The sequence below is a fragment of the Monodon monoceros genome, unplaced genomic scaffold (genome assembly GCF_005190385.1).
Source record: "Monodon monoceros isolate NGI ecotype Baffin Bay Population unplaced genomic scaffold, NGI_Narwhal_1 Super_Scaffold_3, whole genome shotgun sequence".
Taxonomy (NCBI): domain Eukaryota; kingdom Metazoa; phylum Chordata; class Mammalia; order Artiodactyla; family Monodontidae; genus Monodon; species Monodon monoceros.
This window is the reverse complement of record NW_021703780.1, coordinates 25,830,314-25,852,009: the sequence shown is the minus strand read 5'-3', so window position 1 is coordinate 25,852,009 and position 21,696 is coordinate 25,830,314. Positions and strand designations below refer to the sequence as shown.

The 21,696-nt window shown below is 42.0% G+C and overlaps 1 protein-coding gene across 23 annotated transcripts in view; it reads right to left on the bottom strand.

Annotated features, from left to right (window-relative positions):
- Positions 1–21,696, bottom strand: part of PKHD1 (PKHD1 ciliary IPT domain containing fibrocystin/polyductin) — a 623,301-nt gene that overhangs the window by 444,187 nt on the left and 157,418 nt on the right. For all 23 annotated transcript variants that reach the window (XM_029242351.1, XM_029242350.1, XM_029242348.1 and 20 more), the window contains one exon: positions 18,116–18,328. In XM_029242351.1, the coding sequence (XP_029098184.1) occupies positions 18,116–18,328 (213 nt within the window). The remainder of the gene's footprint in view (positions 1–18,115; positions 18,329–21,696) is intronic.

The following is a 21,696-nucleotide window of genomic DNA, read 5'->3' as shown; positions in this document are numbered from 1 at the left end:
GTTATTCTGTAATTATTACAGTACCTATGTCTCTTGCCCCACCTTGAATGCAGGGCCACTGCCTCATGCCTCCTTTACAAATGTCACAATTTCTAACACAGCGTTCAACTGGGTTCATGATTAGCATTCAACTCGTAGGGATTTAAATTATTCTGACTATTGCCATACGGACCATCACCTACAAACCTTCATCAGATATATACCTAAGTGAGCATATGATATCCAGCATGTAAAAAGCTGAAAAACAACACAAACATTATTGAGAATTTAGAATAAATCCAACCTATGCTAAGTAGTGTTACTCTGAAGTAAGAATTGTTGGTTTTCTGGGGTTTGCTTTGTTTTGTTTTCCTTTTGACAGATTGTACAGATTAGGAGGCTAAAATAGGCTAAAGTAACGCTTCCAGGACAAAATCACACAGTAGGAGATGTCAGTGCCAAGTTCTGAAACTGGCTCTTCTGAATCCAGAACCAAAGAACTGGACACCTAATGGAATTCTAGCCTCTGGTAGCCTCTGGAAGCAACTGTATATTAACTGTGCCCAATTAGCTTTGATACTCAAAACATTATAGCCTTTACTTTATAAATACTATTTAAAAGCCATACAAGGTGGATCGACTGACTTCTCTGATGAAAACAGCATCGTACACATTTCAAATGTGAGTCATTTCACTTCACAGAACTCTTCAGAAACCCAGCTTAGGTGTCTCCCTTCCTTTCTGTACCACAAATAAATAAAAAGAAAAAAAAAGAAAAAAAGAAAAAAAAAGAAAAACCATGTAAAAATACACTTTAAAAAGCTCAGTAATTTATGCATATGCTTACAAGAAAAAAAGATTGTGCTCTTGACTCGTAATTTAATACAATGTTTAACCTCTTTGGGCTTTCAACTTTGACCTGTTAACCAACAAACTACTCATTTTCTCCCACTAATGATTTCTACTCATAATTGTACTTCCTACAAATTATTGTTCAAGCATTTCAGTGCCATTCATCCATAATTACACAGGCCCAGAGAATCATCTTGCCAAATGGTCATGGAGAGAAAGAAAATCATCTTTGTGGGTTAACACACTTTAAAATCACTAATTATCCTCTGTTTGTTTTGTAGGACTTCAATCGTTCAATTTATTCCAAGTGAATAACTGCCAAGACCTTTCCAAATCAGTAAAGGGCAGGGGGAGGGGAAAAGGGGGGTGGGGGAGAGGGAGAGAGAGGAAGGAAGGCAGAGAAAGGAGGGAGGGAAAGAGGGAGGAAAGAATTATTTCATCAAAATCATGTTCACATCAGAACAGAAATATAAAGAAATTCACAAAAGAATTAGAAATATTTTTCTCAAATATATGTAAATTATTTCCCCTTATTTCTGCATGCAGCTTCACCGTTATCCATAGCAAAACAATGAATGCTATCTTTCCTTTCGTGTAGATGAACATCTGTCAAGCACTGGCAAGACAGACATAAAGGGAACAGAGTCACTGTCCTCCAGGGTCCATGAATAGTACAGGAAATAAACAGAAAAATCACAAATGCACTCTGTTAAGTGTTAAGGCAGAGGGACACCCAGGGTCCGCCAGTGAAGAGACATGGAACACCTCACACAGAGGCAGGGGTTGTTTCTGGGAATGCTTCCCAGAAGACGTGACAACTGAGCTGGGTCTTGAAGGATAAGCCACGGTGGAGCAGAGGACAAAATGGGCAGAGCCCTCCAGGCAAAGGCAACACTGTGTACAATGGTGTTGGCCAACATGACACACTCAAATAACTGCCATAGAGGTGGCACGGCCAGAATGCAGGTGTATGGCAGGGATGGGGACCTGACGAGGGTCAGTGGGAATGCACCTGGAAGGGTGAGCAGGCCCTGCCCTGGAAGGACCCCGCAGGCCCTCCCAAAGAGCTTAGAGTTTACTCCAAAAGTGGTTTGGAAACCACCAAAGAAATATTTCACATGACAACTAAGGAATCATACTGCTGTGAAACCAGCCATATTTTAAGTTCATAAGCTTTTACATATCAAACTGAGGGGAGAGAATCCTCAGAGAGAAATTGTATATACTGCACACCGGGGAGAACGAGAAAAGTCTGAGTCATGTCCTGAGCTGGGTAGGAGCCAGCCAGGGGGGAAGGCGGGAGCTTGATGTGCTCCAGGGACTGAATGGAGATGGGGGTTTCTGGAGCAGATGAGTAAGAAGCCATGGTGCGGCTGGGACAAATAATGCCGGACCCTTTGGCCTGCTTTAAAGGAACTGAACCTTATTCAGAATAGTTACTTGATCAAATTTATGGTTTTAAGCGTCACACTGGATGTGGCATGAAGAGTAGATTACAAGAAAGTGCAAAAAAGAAAGAGGTGTATGTAGAAGGCTTCTGCAGTTTGTAGAAGGCTAATGTAGTAGATCAGACAAGAAGTTTTGGAGGTCTGAATAAGAGTAAGGCAGCAGATCTGGAGAGGAGTATAAAAATTTGGGGTACCTTTTGGGGAATCAAGAGGACTGGGTGATTGGCTCTAAAGGTAAGAGGAAAGAGGTTAATAATGCCTCACAGATCCAGAGCTGATGCAAGTCAGTAGACAACAGGGACATCTTGGGAAAAAGATAACAAATCCATTCGATAAATATTTATTGAGCACCTACTGTGTGCTATGTGCCATGTGCTGTTCTAGGTACTGGGAATACAGTAGTGAGAAAAACAGTCAAAAATCCCTGCCCTCATGTACTTTATATTCTAGTAGTATTCAGTTTTAGACATACTTGGTTTTAGATGACCATTTTAGACAGGTTACATGTTAGATACTAAAGAGAATATCCAAGTAAAAAGTTGAGTCTGAAGCTCAGAAGAGAGGTCTGAGGCTCGATATATAAAGAAATATGTGCATAAAGGTTAACGCTGGGAAAAAGTGGGGTTTCTTGAGAGAAAGTACATATTATAAATGAAGAATATTCAAGACCAAGCCCACGGGAACATCGTCATTCAAAGATTGGGCAGATGACGAGGAATGTAAGGGGATCAGAAGAAGGAAGAAAACCAAAAAATTGAAGGTATGCATTTACCCATAATTACAGAAAATAATGCAGTGGAAGGAAAGTTTTAGCTCTCCATACACCTGCTTGAGGACTCATTCCTCCCCCATCTCCTTGCTCTTTTTTGTAATGTTTAAGCTCTGGGCATCTGCCCAGCATTTCTTGTACTTGAGCCCTGTTTCCCACTGTTCATTTCATCCATCTGCCAATAGAAGGTAGAGTAGCAGGATATGAGCTTTGAGAGGAAAGGGGTGGAGAGAAAACCCTGGCTTTCTGCTGTTTCTCAGTTCCCCTCCCCCTGCCAGCAGCTGGCCCAGATTCTCTGATCATACACTACCCCTAACAGCAGCAGAAGGTTACAAGTAACCAGAGGAATCAGGAAAGGGCTGACTACTGCTGATTACTCCACCTCGCATCTAAGCTGGCTCTCTCTGCTCCCAGAACCCACACTGTGCCAGGCCATCGTGTCACCTCTGGGCCACAGAAGCCACTCTCAGGGCAGAGGGACTTAGCACCCTCTGTCACTAGTACTCAACAGGAAAAGACTGATATAATAGAGTCCAAATGGGATGAGAGCCCAGAGAGATGTGCCCCTGACATCTCATGTTGAAAATGGACCTGCTTCCCCACACAATTATTCGTATACACAAAGGTCAGCTGCTATACTCCCCTTAGCATTAGACAGAAAAGTAAAACACACTTTTGAGGGCTCACATAGGCCCTTAACCATAGGTTTATCAGCATTTCTTTTTCTTAATTGAAGTATAGTTGATTTACAATATTGTTTTAGTTTCAGGTGTGCAGCACAGTGATTCAGTTATACATATATATCTATTCTTTTTCAGATTCTTTACCCTTATAGGTTATTACAAAATATTGAGTATAGTTCCCTATGCTATACAGTAGGTCCCTGTTGTTTATCTATTTTATATATAGTAGTGTGTATATGTTAATCCCAACCATCTTTAAACAAATGTATTCCAAGTTACAAACAACCAACTTAGAAGGGAATTCTTTGCACCCAAACCATTTGTGAATCGGAGGTGATCCAATTTACTTTACTTCAGGAGAAGACTGTGACATTAGCGTTAATACAGGACTATCTGGCAAACCAAAGAGATGGAATGGAGGCATTTTGCATGCACCATTTCCCTCTGCCCTTGAGAATCACTCGCTGTGATTTCTCTCTTGGATGAAGACAAACCCTGGCGGGGGAATCCTGTATGAGATTGGCTCTGTGTGTGCACTGCGAGCCTCCTGCATCCTTACTGGTCAATCTCCAGCGGTACTGATGGAGCCGTTCTCTAAATGTGCAGATCAGCTGGCTCCATACACAGCTGCTCAGCAAACATTTATGCCCTGCAATGAAAGACCTGGGTACCGCATCTGTCCCCAGTGCTAAGAAGTCTGCCATTCTTTTGGCACAAAGGGTTAGGCCAAGGCTAACCAAGGTTATTTGGATGGTGCAGTGAGCCCTACTATAACTGAAGGCCTTTTCTAGAGGTATGAAAGAAAGGCTAACTTTTTATTTTGACCGATCTGAGCTTTACTGTTGCTACTATGATTTAAAAGTGACTGAGAAGAATCAAAGGATAAAGTTCAAAATACCAAGGAAATCGTATATTGTGAGATAAGTGGAAACATCTGGAATGCTGTTCCTAGCTCCTGTGTGAATTTCAGGCCAGTTCAACAAATGCCATTCTTAGGCCCTATAGAACTGTGCGGAAATTTCGTTAGTTAGAGGGGCAAGATAAAGACTTCTGACTTGGTCAGAGATAAAGACTTCTGTAGAGTATCTTTAACATCCACTTCTATTCATTGTTAAAAAAATATATAAAACCTCAGACATATTTCTGACCAGACAGACAATTGTTTTGATAATCATTGCTATGGATTATGCTGTGGAGTGGAGGTGACAGTGAAGAAAGAGCTATTTTTTAATAACATAATTTCTTTTAGAAAGGCAATAAATGTATAATGTTTAAAATAAAAATATAGACAAGCAAAAGAAGACAATAAAGGCATCCATGATCTTATTACAACAGGTTAATATATGTCTTTTCTGTCCTCCTTTTCCTGTATTCATATGTTGACAAGATTTCATATACATATAAACAAAAATGCTATAATTCTGTACGTACCATTTTGTGAAATTTTCTTTACTTAATGGACAAGGAACATTTTTCAATTGGATTATATACTATTTAATATCATTATAGCATCATAGTATCCCACTTTAAAAATCTGTATTTTATATACTAATCCATTATTTCTTCATATTCAGCTTTTTCTCAATATTTTTCTTTCATAAACAGTGAAGATGTAAACATTCTTGAGCGTAATTTTTATGCATACTCATGATCATCTCACTAGTATAAATTCCTAAAAGTGACACTGCCATATCAAGGCATATGCCTAGGTTTAACCTGTTGATATTACTACCAAATTGCCTTACAGAAAGACTGCCCATACTCTATACACATTAGCAGTATATGTGAACGCCCATTCCTCAGACTTTCTACTACTCTTTTTAATATTGGTGAAGTTGATGGTTAAGGGGAAAAAAAATCACTTTTGTTTTAATTTGCATTTCTGTAATTACTAATGACGCAAAGATAGGAGAAAACTCATTAGAATAAAAAAGAATCTCTCCCTCCTTGTGAGCACAGGATAACCCAAGCCCTCTCTACATGCAGTCATGTTGGTCATTTGCATTAATTATACTGATATGTCTATTCACACCCATCGCCAGATTTTAAATTTGTTCTAAAAAGCTCTTTATTTATAAAAGACATTAATCTGTACCTGTATCAAATAAGAATTTAGTGTCTGATAAAGGTAACATTTAAAATTCCCAGGGAAATGTATTAGTTTCCTATTGCCGCTATAACAAATTACCACAAAATTAGTGTCTCAAAAAAACAATGCAAGTGTACTGTCTCATGGTTCCAGATGTTAGAATTCTAACATTGGATTCACTGAGCTAAAATAAAGGTGTCGACAGGGCTGCTTCCTTCTGGAGGCTCTGAGAAGAAAATCTGTTTCCTCGCTCGTCTTGTTCAGCTTCTAGTGGCCACCTGTATCCCCTGGCTTGAGGCTTGTGGTTTGTGGCCCCTCCTTCATCTTCAAACACATCACTCCTCTCTCTGCTTCCACCATTGCATCTCCTTCTCCTCTGACTCCTCCTGTGTCCCTCTGATAAGGACCAATGTGATTACATCGGGCCCATCTGAATTATCCAGGATAATCTCCCCATTTTAAAATCTTTAATTTAATCACACCTGCAAAGTCTCTTTTGCCAAACCTTCATGGGTTCCAGGAATTGGGGTGTGAACATATTTGGAGGCCATTTTTCAGCATACCATAATTGCACTGTTGCATCAATAGTGTTGAGAAAATTGACCAACCATTTGGAAAAAAGATTAAATAAATAACTTATACACTATATCAAAATAAATTCTAGATGGACTAAAGAAGGGGTTGGCAAACATTTTCTATAAAGGGCCAAACGATGAATAGATTTTGATCTGCAGGCCAGGTTGTCTCTGTTGCAACTCAGCTCTGCCATGGCAGCATGAAGCAGCCATAGATGATACCTAAACACATGGGCATGGCTGTGCTTCAGTAAAATTTTGTTTGCAAAAATAGGCAATGAACCAGATTTGTCCCATGGGCCATCATTTGCTGACCCTAGATTAAAGACACTAATGTGAAAAAACAAAACAAAACAGTAACAGAACCAGGAAACAAATAGATAAATTTTTATATAGTCTTTGTACAGGTGAGAATTTTCTAAACATGAAATCAAAGGAAGAAACCATAAAAGAAGATATTTGTAGATTTGCCATTATAGAAATCAGAAAATGCCATAAAAAATACTGAACATAATAAACAAACTGGGGAAGAAGCAGGTTCTTTGTACCCCTATCAAGAATACTACAAAGGGAGCCAAAAGGAACAAAGCCCTACTTAGAATCCCAAAATAACTTGAAAGAATTAAAATTAGGAAGAATGCTCCAGAAACCTGGAAGGAGTATCTTCTGTTTATCTTTCTGCCACAGGTAAACACCAGCTATGTGTATACAAAATAACAGAAAGCCCATGTGCATCATAAGCCTATGAAGAGGATGGAGTGAATACTAGTTAACTCCCCTTCTGGGCTCCAGTTTCATCATCTCTGAGATCAAAGTAACAATCCCAGTCGTCCTACTTCACAGAGTTGTGAAAGTTAAATGAGAGGCAAGAGTGGGAAGCAGCTTTGAAAATTATAAAGTGCCAGGATCTTGGTAAAACTCCAATTCTAACAAATACTGAACGTAATGCCCAATCCAGTGATACTCCTTCTTCAGGACCAGGCTGAAAGCAATACCATTAATAATATTGCTTTGATGATACGTGTGGAAGAATTCTCTTTGAAGGAAAAATCACATGCTCCTGCCTATGGAGCATTCCATTTACTTAACAAAGCTGAATTTCTTTTGGTACTCAAAAATGTAAAAATTGTAAAATCTAGACTACATTAACCATTTAATAAGCTAAAAGAAGGTTACTAAGGGCTTCCCTGGTGGCGCAGTGGTTAAGAGTCCGCCTGCCAATGCAGGGGACACGGGTTCGTGCCCCGGTCTGGGAAGATCCCACGTGCCGCGGAGCGGCTGGGCCCGTGAGCCATGGCCGCTGAGCCTGCGCGTCCGGAGCCTGTGCTCAGCAACGAGAGAGGCCACTACCGTGAGAGGCCCGCATACCACAAAAAAAAAAAAAAAGAAGGTTACTAAGACTGAAAAGCACCGCAGTGAGGGAGGAGTGAGGGTTGGAGAACACAGCAGGCGATGCAGGCAGAAACCTACATTAGAGAGGGTGCTATAACCATGTTAGAAATTTTGGACTTTCCCAGGGACAACAGGAAGCCACTAAAGGTTTTGAGCAGAAGCATGATGTGAACAGATCTGTGAAAAGATCACCCTGGCTCCAGGGTAAACAATGAATTGGAGAGGGAAGACAATAGCAACTAAAAGATAAACTACAAAGCTTAAACAATAGTCCAGGCACAAGCTCATGGCATCATGAACTAAGGTAATAGTCACGGAAGTGGAGAGAAGTAAATGAGTTACCCAAGAATTAAAATCAAGACCTAGTGATGGACACAATACGGGGAACGACAGAGATGGGGGTATCAAGAATGACAACCATGTTTCCAGATGACAGATTACTGAAAAGCAATAAACACCATCCCAGCCTTCTTAGAATAGCGAGGCAGCTTCATCAAATCAAAACTGTAGGCATATAATTAATAATAATAATACTCACTGAGTAACTACTCAATGCCTGTCCTTGTGCTAAGTGCTTTACATGTTTTGTTTCATTTAAACCACCTAACAGCACCATGAGAAATGTTTTAGAATCATCTCTCCAACTTGTATATGGAAACTGAAACACTGAAGAGTTGACCTTTTCAAAGACCACCCAACAGTTAGTGGTAGAGATGGCGTTTGGAGCCAAGCAGCCTACTTCCAGAGTCCTCGCACCTAACGCTCATCCAGAGGAAGATGAGTGAGTGCTCTGTGACTGAGCAAGGCCAAGTTCATCTGGAGAAGATGCAGAATGTCAGCCAAGATCCTCATGACTTAGAAGGAGAAAGTAAACTACAGAAATCTTCAAAAGAAGACATGCATCTCCCTTGGAAAGCTTTGTGTCAAGACAAGAGGCTTGCTACCTTCCTGGATTATGTGTCTAAGATGTGATACAGGGTCAGTTATAGAAAATGGGATCCACTTTAGTAAAGGTGATGCGTCAACTTGACTGGGCTTTGGGGTACCCAGAGAATTAGCCAAACATTATTCTAGCATGTCTGGAAGGTGTGTCTGGATGAGACTAACATGTGAATCCATAGACTCCCATAAAGCAGACTGTCCTCTCTGAGGTGGGTGGGCTTCATCCAGTAATCCATTCAAGACCTGAATAGTACAAAAAGCCTGAGTGAGCTGGAACTCCTGCCTAACTGCTGAGTTGAGACACTGGTCTCTTCCAGGCTTCAGATTTGGACTGAAACTCTGGCTCTTTGGTTTCAAGCCTGCTGGCTTTTGAACTGCAACTAACACCATGGACTCCACTGGTTCTCAGGTCTTTGGACTCAGACTACAGCTACATACACATCAGCTCTCCTAGGTCTCAGCCTCTATAATCACATGAGCCATTTCCTTATAATAAGTTTCTTCATATGTATATATATCTATATGAATGTATATATAAATAGGTGAATTAGTGAATGAATAAGCCACTAGTCACTGTAGGCAGGGTGCTCTGGATAAATAGAACCAATGTGATATCTATATATCTGTATCTACATCTATCTATATACCTATCTATCTATATGTATATATATGATATCACATTGGTTCTATTTATTTGGAGAACCCTGACTAATACAGAGACTTGTTCACTCATGACTAACACTGCCAAAAGAAAGTACAGAAAAACCTTTGGAACCATAAGGGCTTAGATAGGAAATTTAAGCCCTTATGTACTATTTTCATTACTTCATTCTATCAATGGTTAGAATTTTAGAAGGAAGTAGTTCACGGTTTTAAGACAAATCCATTTTTCTTATTTGAGAAATACCTTCCTAATTTATCTTTCATATGGTCTAAAGACTCTACTATACTACCAATATTTATAACATGCCAATGACTCTGCTTTTAAGTCCCAGGGGATGGAAAATTCACTAGGCCAAACAAAGGGGAGGTCTCTATTTTTACTCTCCTCCCATTACAAGGATAGGGAAAAGGGTCCAGGAGGCAGCTCCCTGGTTTCTGCCTCCTATTCAAGAAAGGCCTGGACTAGGTGGGCAAGACCAGCTCTCCCCTGAGCACTGGGGCAAGTGTGTTCTCCTCTCTTCTTGGACTGACTGGCTATGCTGGACTTGTCTTCCATCAAGGGCAAAGTCCCCAGTGTCTTGTGTGGCCTTAAGGAAGGAATGCAAGCTGTTGTCCATCCCCTTCATAGCTTAGTCAAGAATTAGTCACATGATACAGCATTGTTCACGAGAGGTTCTCTTTGGCTTGGGCCAAACCCGAATATGCAATGGTGATGCCTTAGCTGGCCATTCCCTGGGATGTATTGATACATATTTACACAAGAGTGGCCAGTCCAGATCAAGATCCATGTGGTCCTGAATCCCCTAACTAAAAACTATCTTACAAAGCAACCTAATACTTTCAATAACACTTTCTAAATATAAATGAATCTAGAAAATATCACAACGTTGTTAGACATTTTTTAATTCTAAATTTTCTATTAATTGTGTTTCTATCAATAGTGAATTTGGTTTTGCTTAGTGAAGTAACTGATTGGAATTTTTCTTATTTTCCTAGCCAAACTAAACAGGTTTGAAATATCCAGTAAAATTTTATTAATTTTCTCCAAATTAGTAAAAGTAGTAAAAATGTCAGATTGTCAAATATTTTAAAAGTAGACAAGCTATTGTTTTTACTTGCTCATTCTCTTATTCTGGTTAGATAACACACCTCTAATTTTAAGGAATCATCCTCTCTCAGTCTCAGACCATGTAGTTCTGGGGAGGTCTATCATACACTTGCTCCATCCCAGCCAGTAAGAGCACCACTTCCCCAGCCACGGTAGCAGCTTCAGTGATGGGCTTATGACCCAAACAGGGTCAAAGTTAATCCTGAGTCTTCTGCTTAAGCTTTTCATTCAGTTATTCACACAACATATACTTCTTGAAAGCCTACTGTGAGTCCAGCCACTGTTGTAGGGATTAGGATATTGTCAATAAAAAACAAAACAAAACAAAACATGAAAATCCCTGCCCTCATGATACATACATTCTACTAAGGAAAACACTAGAATAAGTACAATAAATATCACAAATAAACTGTATATAATACGTTAGACAGTGTTAAAAGCCAAACGGGAAAAACAAAGGGGGTGTGAAATTTTGATGAGGGGAAATGTTGGAATTTGCTCAGAAATAGTCATTGGAAAAGAGCCCTTATTTCATCTGTAGCCACAGGGGCCTATTTCTACCTCTAGGAGTCAGATTGGTAAAGGAAGCCAGTTCAGGAGAAAGCAGAACCTAGAGCTGCAGAGAAACAAAGGCCTTATGACTTCATCGAAGCACCTGGACTCAGCTGTGCCTCCAGTTGTTTTAGTTTTATGAGGCAATAAGTGCCCTTATTTTTTGTTCGAATTGGGTTTTCTGTCACTTGCCACCAAAAAAGACCTGACGAATGCCAAGATGTTCAGGTATATACAGAAACTTAAAGTATCTTATAATGTGTTTCTAAGTGGGATTCCTGCTGTACTTGGATTATCGGATAGCTAGAACTCATTTCTAATTAGCATTATACATTTACATGTAAACACCTAAAATGCTAAGGACCTTAAAAACAGCATGTTCACTTTAAAGCGTTTAAATGAGCTCCTTAAGGTGTGCTTTATACTCTGAACGGAAGGAACCCTTTCTAATCCATTGTTCCAAGGTCACTCTTGTCCAGATCAAGCAATTACAAATTCTAAGTTATCTCAGTTAAGAATCAATGAGATCTTACCAGATATGTTTCTTCTATTGCACATATACAATAGTTGTATTTTGGATTTTTTTTTTTGAAGCCTTGTTAGGCAACAGAGAAAATTTCTGCCTCAATTTTGTTAGTGGTGTTGGTTATTTTTTCAGAGACACATAGTTAAGGACCAACCCTCAGGTGCTCTGAATAGAGAACCAGTCATTAGTCACTGGCCATCCTACATGCTGAGGGTTCCAAGTCCACCAGAACCACACTCACCAGCACTAACTTGACTGAGTAATTACCATCTGCCCCAACATACCAGCTGACCAGAACCGCCATGCTGGACTGAAGTGTGTTTGAATTTAAGATTACAGAAAGCAACGAATAGGTTTTTAATTTTTCTTATCCTTCCTCCTCTATTTCTCCTTTCACTTTGATCTTACTTTCTTCCCACCCCTAAATCAAATAAAACCACACACACACACACACACACACACACACACAATAGCTGCTTTCCCTTTCACCTAATATCCTTCTGCAGCACCCTTTCACATATGTAGCAAACTGTTGAGCATAGACTTCTAGTCCCCCAAACCCACCAAGAGGACCCAGGCCAGGGACAAAAGATGATAAGCACCCACATTGTATGTGAGCCATAAACAGACAGGGAGTAGACATTTCCTTGGGGCTTTTTTTTTTTTTTTTTTTTGCGGTACACGGGCCTCTCACTGCTGTGGCCTCTCCCGTTGCGGAGCACAGGCTCCGGACACTCAGGCTCAGCGGCCATGGCTCACGGTGGCTCACGGGCCTAGCCGCTCTGCAGCATGTGGGATATTCCCGGACCGGGACACGAACCCATGTCCCCTGCATCGGCAGGCGGACCCTCAACCACTGTGCCACCAGGGAAGCCCCCTTGGGGCTTATTTAAAGGAGGCTAACTAACTCCGCCATCTGAGCCATGCCTGGACAGACCCCAGCCCCCAGCTACATGATCAACCAAGAGAGGAAATTAAAAGAAGTTCTCAGAGATGGGGGTGAGTCATTAGCCTCAGTGAACAGCCATGGCCTTTTCCTCTCCTTCCCATACAGGGAGATCTGAGGCTACTTCTCTCCATTTAAGCAAAGAAAAACGGCTTCAAATGTACCAGTCATACAGTTGCCTGCAAGAAAAGGAGATTGGCTTCTTTTTCCCAGGTTGGATGTCTGCATATGCAGCATATGTGTGGGCTACCCATGCTTATCTGAGCAGGGGAGAGGAGACTCAGAGAGAGAACAGAGGAAAGGGTGCTGAGAGGAACATCTCTGGTGTCTAAAGATTTGTAAGTTTCCTCTGGATCAAGTGGATTCTGGGGAAGGTAGCTTGACTTGAGCCAAATTTCTGGTGGAAGCTAAGGGGACTGCAAACCCAGGTGGGGCTTCCACACTGGAAAACAGTGGGAAGATTTCCTACAGGACTCCAGTGGTCGAGGAGAGAGAATCAGCAGTCAGCCAGTATTATCCAGAGAGGCAGCAATGCCCAGCAGAGGATACAACTGCATGGTTCAGTAAAAGGCTGGCCAACCTTCTTGCCTCATCTTTCTACCTGCCCATCACCCATCTCACATCTTCCACTTGCCGAGCACACGCCTCACCTCTTCTACCTGCCCCAGCACCAGCACCAAGAGACCACAAAATAAGAAGGATGGATCATATGGTAATTCTATTTTTAGTTTTCTGAGGAACCTCCATACTGTTTTCCATAGTGGCTGCACCAACTTACATTCCCACCAACAGTGTAGGAGGGATGTAAGCTATTATATATAGGATGGATAAACAACAAGGTCCTACTGTATAGCACAGGGAACTATATTCAATATCCTATGATAAACCATAAACCATAAGAAAAGAATATACAAAAAGAATGTGTGTGCATATATATATATACATATATACACACACACACATATATATGGTGAATCACTGTACAGCAGAAATTAACACAGCATTGTAAATCAACTATATTTCAATTAAAAAAAGAAAAAAGATGAGCTACTTGAGTAATTTTTAGTCACTATTTTAGCAAAAGAACTCTTTCTTCCAATGAAATATTACTTTAACACAAATTTAAGCTAGAGATAAAAGCAATGAAGCAATTACTTGAGCAATTTAAACCTTTATAGCTTGATCCTCAAATACTTCATTGTTGGCAGAACCCCTGAAGTTCCCCCAGGAAACATTCAGATTTTGTGGAGCCCGGTAGGAAAACCACTGCCCAGGACACACGTATCAACTCCATGCACACAATATTGTGCTTCCAGACAGCCTGATACCCTTTAGCAATAGAATATGAGTGTCCATAGACAGTACTCATAAAAAGCATGGAGTTTACATACAGATATTTGGTACTTTGAGAAGGGAAGCAAACTGTATTTAAACCTGCTTATTTTAACTCCTTTTTTCCTATTTATTCCTACAAAAGTCTCCTGTTCATAACATTATACTAGTGTTTTCCTCAACCACGTTCCCACATTCTCGCTTTTCCCAGAAACTCCCATTTATATTTAATGCCTGATCTTGTAATTTCTTGAAAAGGACAAAGACAGAAGTCCATTCAAGGCCAGAAGACGGCTTTTTCTCCTAAGAAACTGTCAGCCAAATTTCTCAGGGAGGAACTGGAAATGAAGTGAGAGACATTGATAAATTTCCCTTCTGAACAATCAATAAAAGCCCCACCATCCTGTTCAGACTCCCACTGTGGAAGCAAGGGCCGTAATTAGATTGTCAAAAATTCAACTTGCCCAAGCTGACAGCGACCCCCTCGAAAGTGGCATGTGATTGGCACTCGGTCTGGGGTGGTGAACCTGTATTGGCAGACAGAGGGTAGGGAGCAAAAAGCAAGAGTGAAATTTCCTCATTGAAAACAGCCCCCCAAACCCCACACTGATGAAGAATCTGCGACCCTTTAGTCATATTAACAGCAAAGTGTGCAGCTGACAACTTACTAAGCCATCTAATCTCCACCACAGATTCAGAACCCAGCCTGCCCCATCCACTCCCAAACCCAGAAAAAGAGGAATGTCATTCCTTCACGACCTCCAAAGCTAAAACCTCTCTCTTGCTGTGATGAAGAGGTAGACAAGAACATGAATAAGGAGAAAAATCTCCAGACAGAGATGGACCCGTGCCAAATAGAAGTCCCTCCATCCCTCACCCCTGAAAGAAACTATGAGATCATAGGCACAGGGGACTCACTGCTTTGGGGGAAAAATATCATGAGAATAGCCATAACTAGTAGTGCTGGAGTGTTAACCGTGTGCCAGATACTTTGGAGCAGTTCACAAGCGGTAAATCTATGAGGTAGGAACTATGTTTTCCTGGTTTTATAGAGATTGATTTGCCCAAGGTCTTAGTTGATGAATAGCAGAACTGGACTGATTTCTGACTCCAAAACTTATATAAACCACTAAAAATAGCGTTTCTCCACGGGTAGTCAGTGGGCCCCCTGAATCAAATCACCTGATGGTTCCATTGAAATGCACATTCCTGGGCCCACGCCAAACCCACCGAGTCAGATTCTAGAAGTGAGGTCCAGAAACCTCTATTTTTAAAATCTTCCTGAGAAGAGCCTTCCATGCACTAAAGTCGGTGAATCTCCTCCCTACAGCATCCTGGGAAGCTGAGTGAATGTTGGGTCTTTAGGGACCTTCTGGGGGCAAAGCAGTGAATCAAGTTGCTCACTGTTTTGCATACTTGACAGCAAGAGAAAATTAGTTTTTCCCTAAAGCCCCAGTGTCACTAGACCCACCTCTGGCCCTGGGAAAAGGCCAGTGAAATTACGTAACAATTTCAACCGTGATATACCACCACGCCGCCAGAGGGGAAGTCTGTTTGAGACCTCAGGTGGTGAGGGAGAGAGAAGGGAGAAGATTGATGGACCTCAGGCTGTGACTGGGATTCCCTGCCAGAGAAGGCAGAAGGGAATCCCTCTCACCCAATGGCTAAGCTCTTTCCTACATACTATTTCTTTCAAATGGATGAGATGCGGCAGCATCACCTCAATGAGGAAAACAGCTTGATTTCGCCTGTGTTCAATGTGCAAGCTCTGTGGTTCATGAGAGATTCTACTCAGGCCTATATTGACAGGGCTGTGGGGAAATGGGTAAAACAGCCATTGATGACACCCTAGTCCTGGGAATACAGGAAAGGAGAGGTGGAGGGAGAGGAAGGAGAGGGAAAAAGAGGAGAGGAAGAGTGTTGGGAGAGGAGAGGTGGAGGGGAGAAGACAGAAACGAGGGAAGCAGGGGAGAGGAGGTGTCCGCGCTCTCGGTATCCAGTAACATCACCAGGATAAAGTAGCAACACTTGTAACTTCCAGAATTCTCAGAACACATTAGAAGTATCTACTTTGCTTTAATTGCCCCATCTTAATTATAAGCAGTGGTCCTAGGGATTTTCTTAACTTGACATCTGTTAAAACACAAAGGTTAGGAGCACAGGGTACATTTACAATGCAAGCACATAAAGGTTATTTGTAAACTCTTTTGCTGATCCTTCATAATAGAATGTGAGGAGAAAAAGGGGCTGGAATGAAAGAAGCCGAGTAAAAGAATGAGGAGAGTTTCATTCTTCTTCAGGTGAATTTCCATTTCGAGCAAGAGCTGTGCCATCTGCATCTTAGAGGACAGTGGTTCTCAAACCAGAGGATCCCTGTTGAGCTGCAGGATACTTCAGACGGCCTATGGGCTGGTTGAAACACTGATCTGTGCCCTCTTTTTCTCCAGCTGTGTTTTCTCAATGGTAACAGCAGCACATTGGGTTAGTGACCTAACTGGCTGTTAGACTACAGCAAACACTTGAAGACCATCGCTGACCTGTGAATAGACAGAAGCCCCTCATGGATCCTGGGCTACAAGATCGATATAAGTGCTTGATGAGGGATACAGGAAGAAAAAGGTCCTCCTTAGAAGTAGAATACAAGAATCAATATTGTAGGTATTTTGAATTTCGGTCTAGATAATTGTGGGTTTTTTAATCCTTACAAAATTTATCCCCAGTGTGTATCACTCTGGCTGGTCCATGGTCAACACTTAATAAATGCTTGATGGGGCTTCCCTGGTGGCGCAGTGGTTGAGAGTCCGCCTGCCGATGCAGGGCACACGGGTTCGTGCCCCGGTCCGGGAAGATCCCACATGCCGCGGAGCGGCTGAGCCCGTGAGCCATGGCCACTGAGCTTGCGCGTCCGGAGCCTGTGCTCCGCAACGGGAGAGGCCGCGACAGTGAGAGGCCCGCGTACCGCAAAAATAAAAAAAATAAATAAATGCTTGATGATAAGATCTCACTTCCTCTCATAGTAAGCCAAAAAAGGCAAAAGAGGGCTTTTAGTAGACAATGATTGAGGGCCACAATTTGTGATGGACAGAGCCTTAATGGAGCAAGAAGGGTGATTCCTCAGCACAGCCACATGCCATGCCTAGAATAACTACTCTGTGACAGGTGGCAGGGTCTTATTTTGCTACGTCAGCACAGAAATTCCAATGTAGAGAATGTCACATTTTCTGGAGATCGGGCTACTATCTGGTGCCCACATTTTTGATCTGACTTTGGCTCGTGCTATGTAATCAAATGTATATAAGCATCCACTGAAAGACACTCCAAGCTCATCATGTTATACTTACATTTTCTAGTTGATACTAAGGATTATCCTGGCACGTTTGGTAATTTCCTGAATCTCAAGGAAAATAAAAATGTCCATTTTGCGAAGTGGGATGAAGTTATCAAAAGGCAAACGAAATTGTAGCAGAAACACATTATAGTCTAATTCCTATTTTTTCCCAGCAATCCATAAACACCAACCCACCTATAACAAAATTCTAGGTAGAACTCTAACTGAACCCTGTTCCCAGGGGGGTGAAAACAGCAACAACAACAACAAAGTGAAGTCGTCTCTGCTTTGGGCTGCCACCCGTGTACACAGCCATGGGTGTAGGCTAAGTAACAGGAAGTAACCATGCTGGTTGGTTTTCACTAGGTTAAACTGCAGCTGCAAACACAAATCTCAGTGGTTCGTGACAACAAAGGTTTATTCCTCACACACATACATAGGAGCAGTATGCAGCTCTGCCCAAGCTTGAGCTGCCCCTATCCCTATGGGGGATGGGCTATTCTCAAGCAGAAGGAAAAGAGAAAAATGACCAAAGTATCACAATGGCTCTCAAAACTTCTGCTTGGCCATGCAGTACATCAATTTCTGCTCACATTCCACTGACCAAAGCAAGTCCAAGGCTAAGCCCACCCTCAGTGGGACAGGGAAGTATGGTTCACCCACGGGGAGGCACTGAAAGTCACCTGACAGTGGGCAGAGATGACAGAAAGGGGGGCAAATAACTGAGAACCACAGTACACTCTGCCGTGAGCATCATCACAGTTAATATTCCTTATTTAAGGAAACAGTGCTCATGCTGTAATTGACTTTGTTGCCTCTGCGACTAACAGCCGAAGAGACGGAAGTAGTTTTATCATTTTCCCCATTGTCTGCACCTTGGCTAGACACACACAGCTCTACCTCAGTTCCTCTGGTCAACTGCCTCACTCACCATGCAGGGAAAGAGTTCCATTCCTCACAGCCAGGAACTTGACTCCATACGGAAAGAAGGGGGTAGAGTGGGAACTCCCGTAGAGTTTGATCTGAGCTTTGCCTTGGAAGGGCTTGTCCTCGGATCCAATCCTGAGCTCTCCACCATCAGAAACAAGGATGGAGTGTGCTCTGAGCTCGATGGGTCCTGGGTCCAGGAAAATCAGCTTTCCTCCTAATAGCCAAAGAGAAGACAGTCAGTCTCTGGGAGAACGAGGCTTACTTCCTTTTGACACTTCCAATGTCTGATGAAATCCTCTTCGTTTATGTACTTCTGCTGAAATTTAGACTCACTTTATCTTGCCTTCTCTTCTAGAAGCACAGTTGAGTGGATCAGACACCCAGAAGCAGAAGCACTATATTACTAATCTAGCTTAGGGTAGCTATCACAATTCACAGCAGCTTTATTTGTAGTATTTTTAATGACAATAACCTAAACGCCTAGAAATTTAGGACTGGTTAGATAAGAAACAGAAGGTCACCGTTTTTACCATGTAACAGCAGCTTAGAAAATTAAGTTAAAAAAAACTGGGAAACAGTAAATAGGAAATAGGAATAGAAGAAAATGTGCCAAAATTGTAAGAATTACAGTAAAAGGAAGTGTAATTAGGAGGCACTATGAAATTTTTAGCACTTTAGCTGACTAACATCTATTATCCTTTTCTTTGGACAATAGACACTGACTTCCACAAGGAACTGTTCTGCTCCATTGAATAGAGTTGAGTGGGACTGTCAAACATGGTATCTTATCCTACCATCAACTGAGTCATATACCCAGGCTTCAAAAGGAAACCTGGAGCAAGCAAATCTCCCTCCCCAGGCTGGAGAAAATAGCATGCCTTGGCCCCTTACCCACGTATATTTTCCTTCATAACGCTTAGCATCAGACATACCATATATTTTTACATGTTTACTGTCTGCCCTCCCGCCCCCCCAGGAATGCATGCTTCATGAGGGCACTTATCTGCCTTGTCCACTTCTACATTCCCAGTGTCTAGAACAGTGACTGGGAGAAGGTTGGCACTCAACATATAATTGCTGAGTAAATGAATAAATGGTTATATCCTTTTAGAGTATCTAAGTACCTGAATTTCCTTATAGACACACACACACACACACTCACTCCCATTTTCTCAGAAAGGATCCTGTTATGACATTGAATCAGTAAGTCCACACATTGTCTCAATGAGCTAAATAAAGGTAAGCCCAGAATGCGGGGGAGGCAAGTGGCAGAAGTGGCTCAAAAGGCAGATTCCACAGGAAGAAAGAGGGTCATGGTGAGGGCCAGTGAAGAGCAGAGACTCCATCTGCTAAATGGAGTCCTGAATCCAAGGTACCAAACCCTTAAGTTGGATTGCTGTTTTGTACTTAAACACGTGCTGGAGGAATGAGAGGGAGCGAAGAAAAAGGCCAAGACGCTTTTAGTCGTTTCTGTTATCTCCATCTTAGTACAGAGATAGTGACCAATACAGATGGAGGCCACTCCTCCCCTGACCTTCTGTTCTAACATTCTCTTCAGCTTTCCTTGGCTCCTTTATCTTTGATCCTAAAGCCCGAGCCACACACCATCAATAACAGTCACAGAGTGTTTACTTGGATTCAACCTCTTAAAGTGCTCTTTCCTTTCAGCCACATTTTAGAACAACACCCCCCCGTGGGTATCCAGTTTCACCATCTATAAATTGTCCATGGCTAGAACTCTTCCCTCAGAGATTTGTGGTGAGATTTCTTGAAATGATGCTTGTAGATCCCTGGTCCTGGGTCTGACCTAGTAGACACTGAATGCAGTGGTGTAATAGCCCTACTAGACCACCTCCTTCCAATACCTCACTCTCCGTTGTCCTGACGTCCCTTTTCAAATATGGCGTAGAGATCACAGTCTAAGGTAATCGACCCAAGAAGCAACTCTCCTTTAGTGACCTAGAGGCTTGATGCTTGAGTGGCACCACACTGCTGACCAGACTTCCAAAGGGCCTGCTGGCAATTCTGACCTTAATTTTCCCTTCCATTGTCATCATGATGACAAGAATAATCATTAGAAATGCAATCGTATCACGCATCCTGCTGTGAACAAGAGGGAAGAAATGTGACCTGTGGTACAGGCCACCTTCTTGAGTTCACTAGAACTTTTTCACTCACAGCCATGTGTCATTAATGTCTCAACTAATTATCTTCAACTGGTGGACCATGGGTTGGGCAATGGGTCCCACCATTATGAACAGTCAGGAAATCTGAATCTGAACCGAGATGAACCAGTGATGGAGACAGGATATTGGATCAGGTTCCTGTCCCCTCTGCTACTGACCTCTGAATGACCCTCAGTAAGTCTCACAAAATTGCTGGGCCTCGGACTACTCAGTTTCCAAATCTGTCCCACTCACTGCTGAGGGATGGTCTGTTTGCCCCTTGGCGATGTGCAGAACAGAATTGTTCGTTCGTTCGCTGAGGCTCCTTCCAGCTCTAGAACATTTGGCATCTGCATCTGCGAAGATGCAGTCGAGTGTGCGTTTGACACTGATGGAGACAGGGACCTCATGTTCTCTCGCCACCACCTACCTTGCAGAGAACTTTGAATATCACCACCTACCCTGCAGGGAACTCTGAATACCACTTGAGGAAGGGATTACCTGCACAGTCAGGAATTCAAACGAGATTATGGGGAAAGCAAGGGAGCTGACATGTATTAAGCACCTACCATATGCCAGTACCTTTAGATATGTTGTTTGAAATGACCTTCCAAACAAGCCCAGGAGGTCGATGTCACGCTCCGTATTTCAGAGCAGACAGTGAGCTGGGGGAGGCAGAGCGAGCATTAGAACCAGACCTCCTGACAGAGGCACTCATGCTCTCTCCACTTTGCAAACCCTCCCAAGTAGCTTTTTCATTAATTAGGAAATTAACTTCCATTAAGTATTTCATTAATTTCATTATTTATCATAGTTACTCTTAAGGAAAAACACGTGTTAACCTAAGTAGCTTTGCCTACGGCTTGTTTATATGTGGTTTATTTTAATTTTGTTAATGTAGATATACCTCGCCTCATTCCGAAAAGGATTTGAGGCAGACTACAAGGATTAGTGGGTACATTTATAACCTGGGTTTTGTCCCTTATACCATCAAGCAAAATATTAAATACACTGAAGCAAACTGGTAGAAATCTGAAAATGTCATTTACTGACAGGAACTAATTATGACGCTAATGAAGGGAGAAAAGTTCAGCCCCAAAACATGAATGACCTGTGTTGTCAAGAGTACTATAAATAGGACTAATTAGTTAATGCAGTAATCGCTCTTCCCTGCTAAAAAGCCTTTCCTCCTTACTTTATCAGTGGCAGGTACGTATAAGAAATCTAGGGAAAGGAAGAGAGTTTGATGCGGAATTCAGCTAATTTTGGTTGATACGTGATAACCAAGGCGAAAGTTCCTTGGTGTGAAAGAACGGAAAGTTTATATTTAATCTGTCTCTGTGCCAAGGCCCCAAGTGTTTTCATCCTCACACTTTATTAGCTTAAGTCAAATATACAGCAGGCTGCTTTAAAGGAT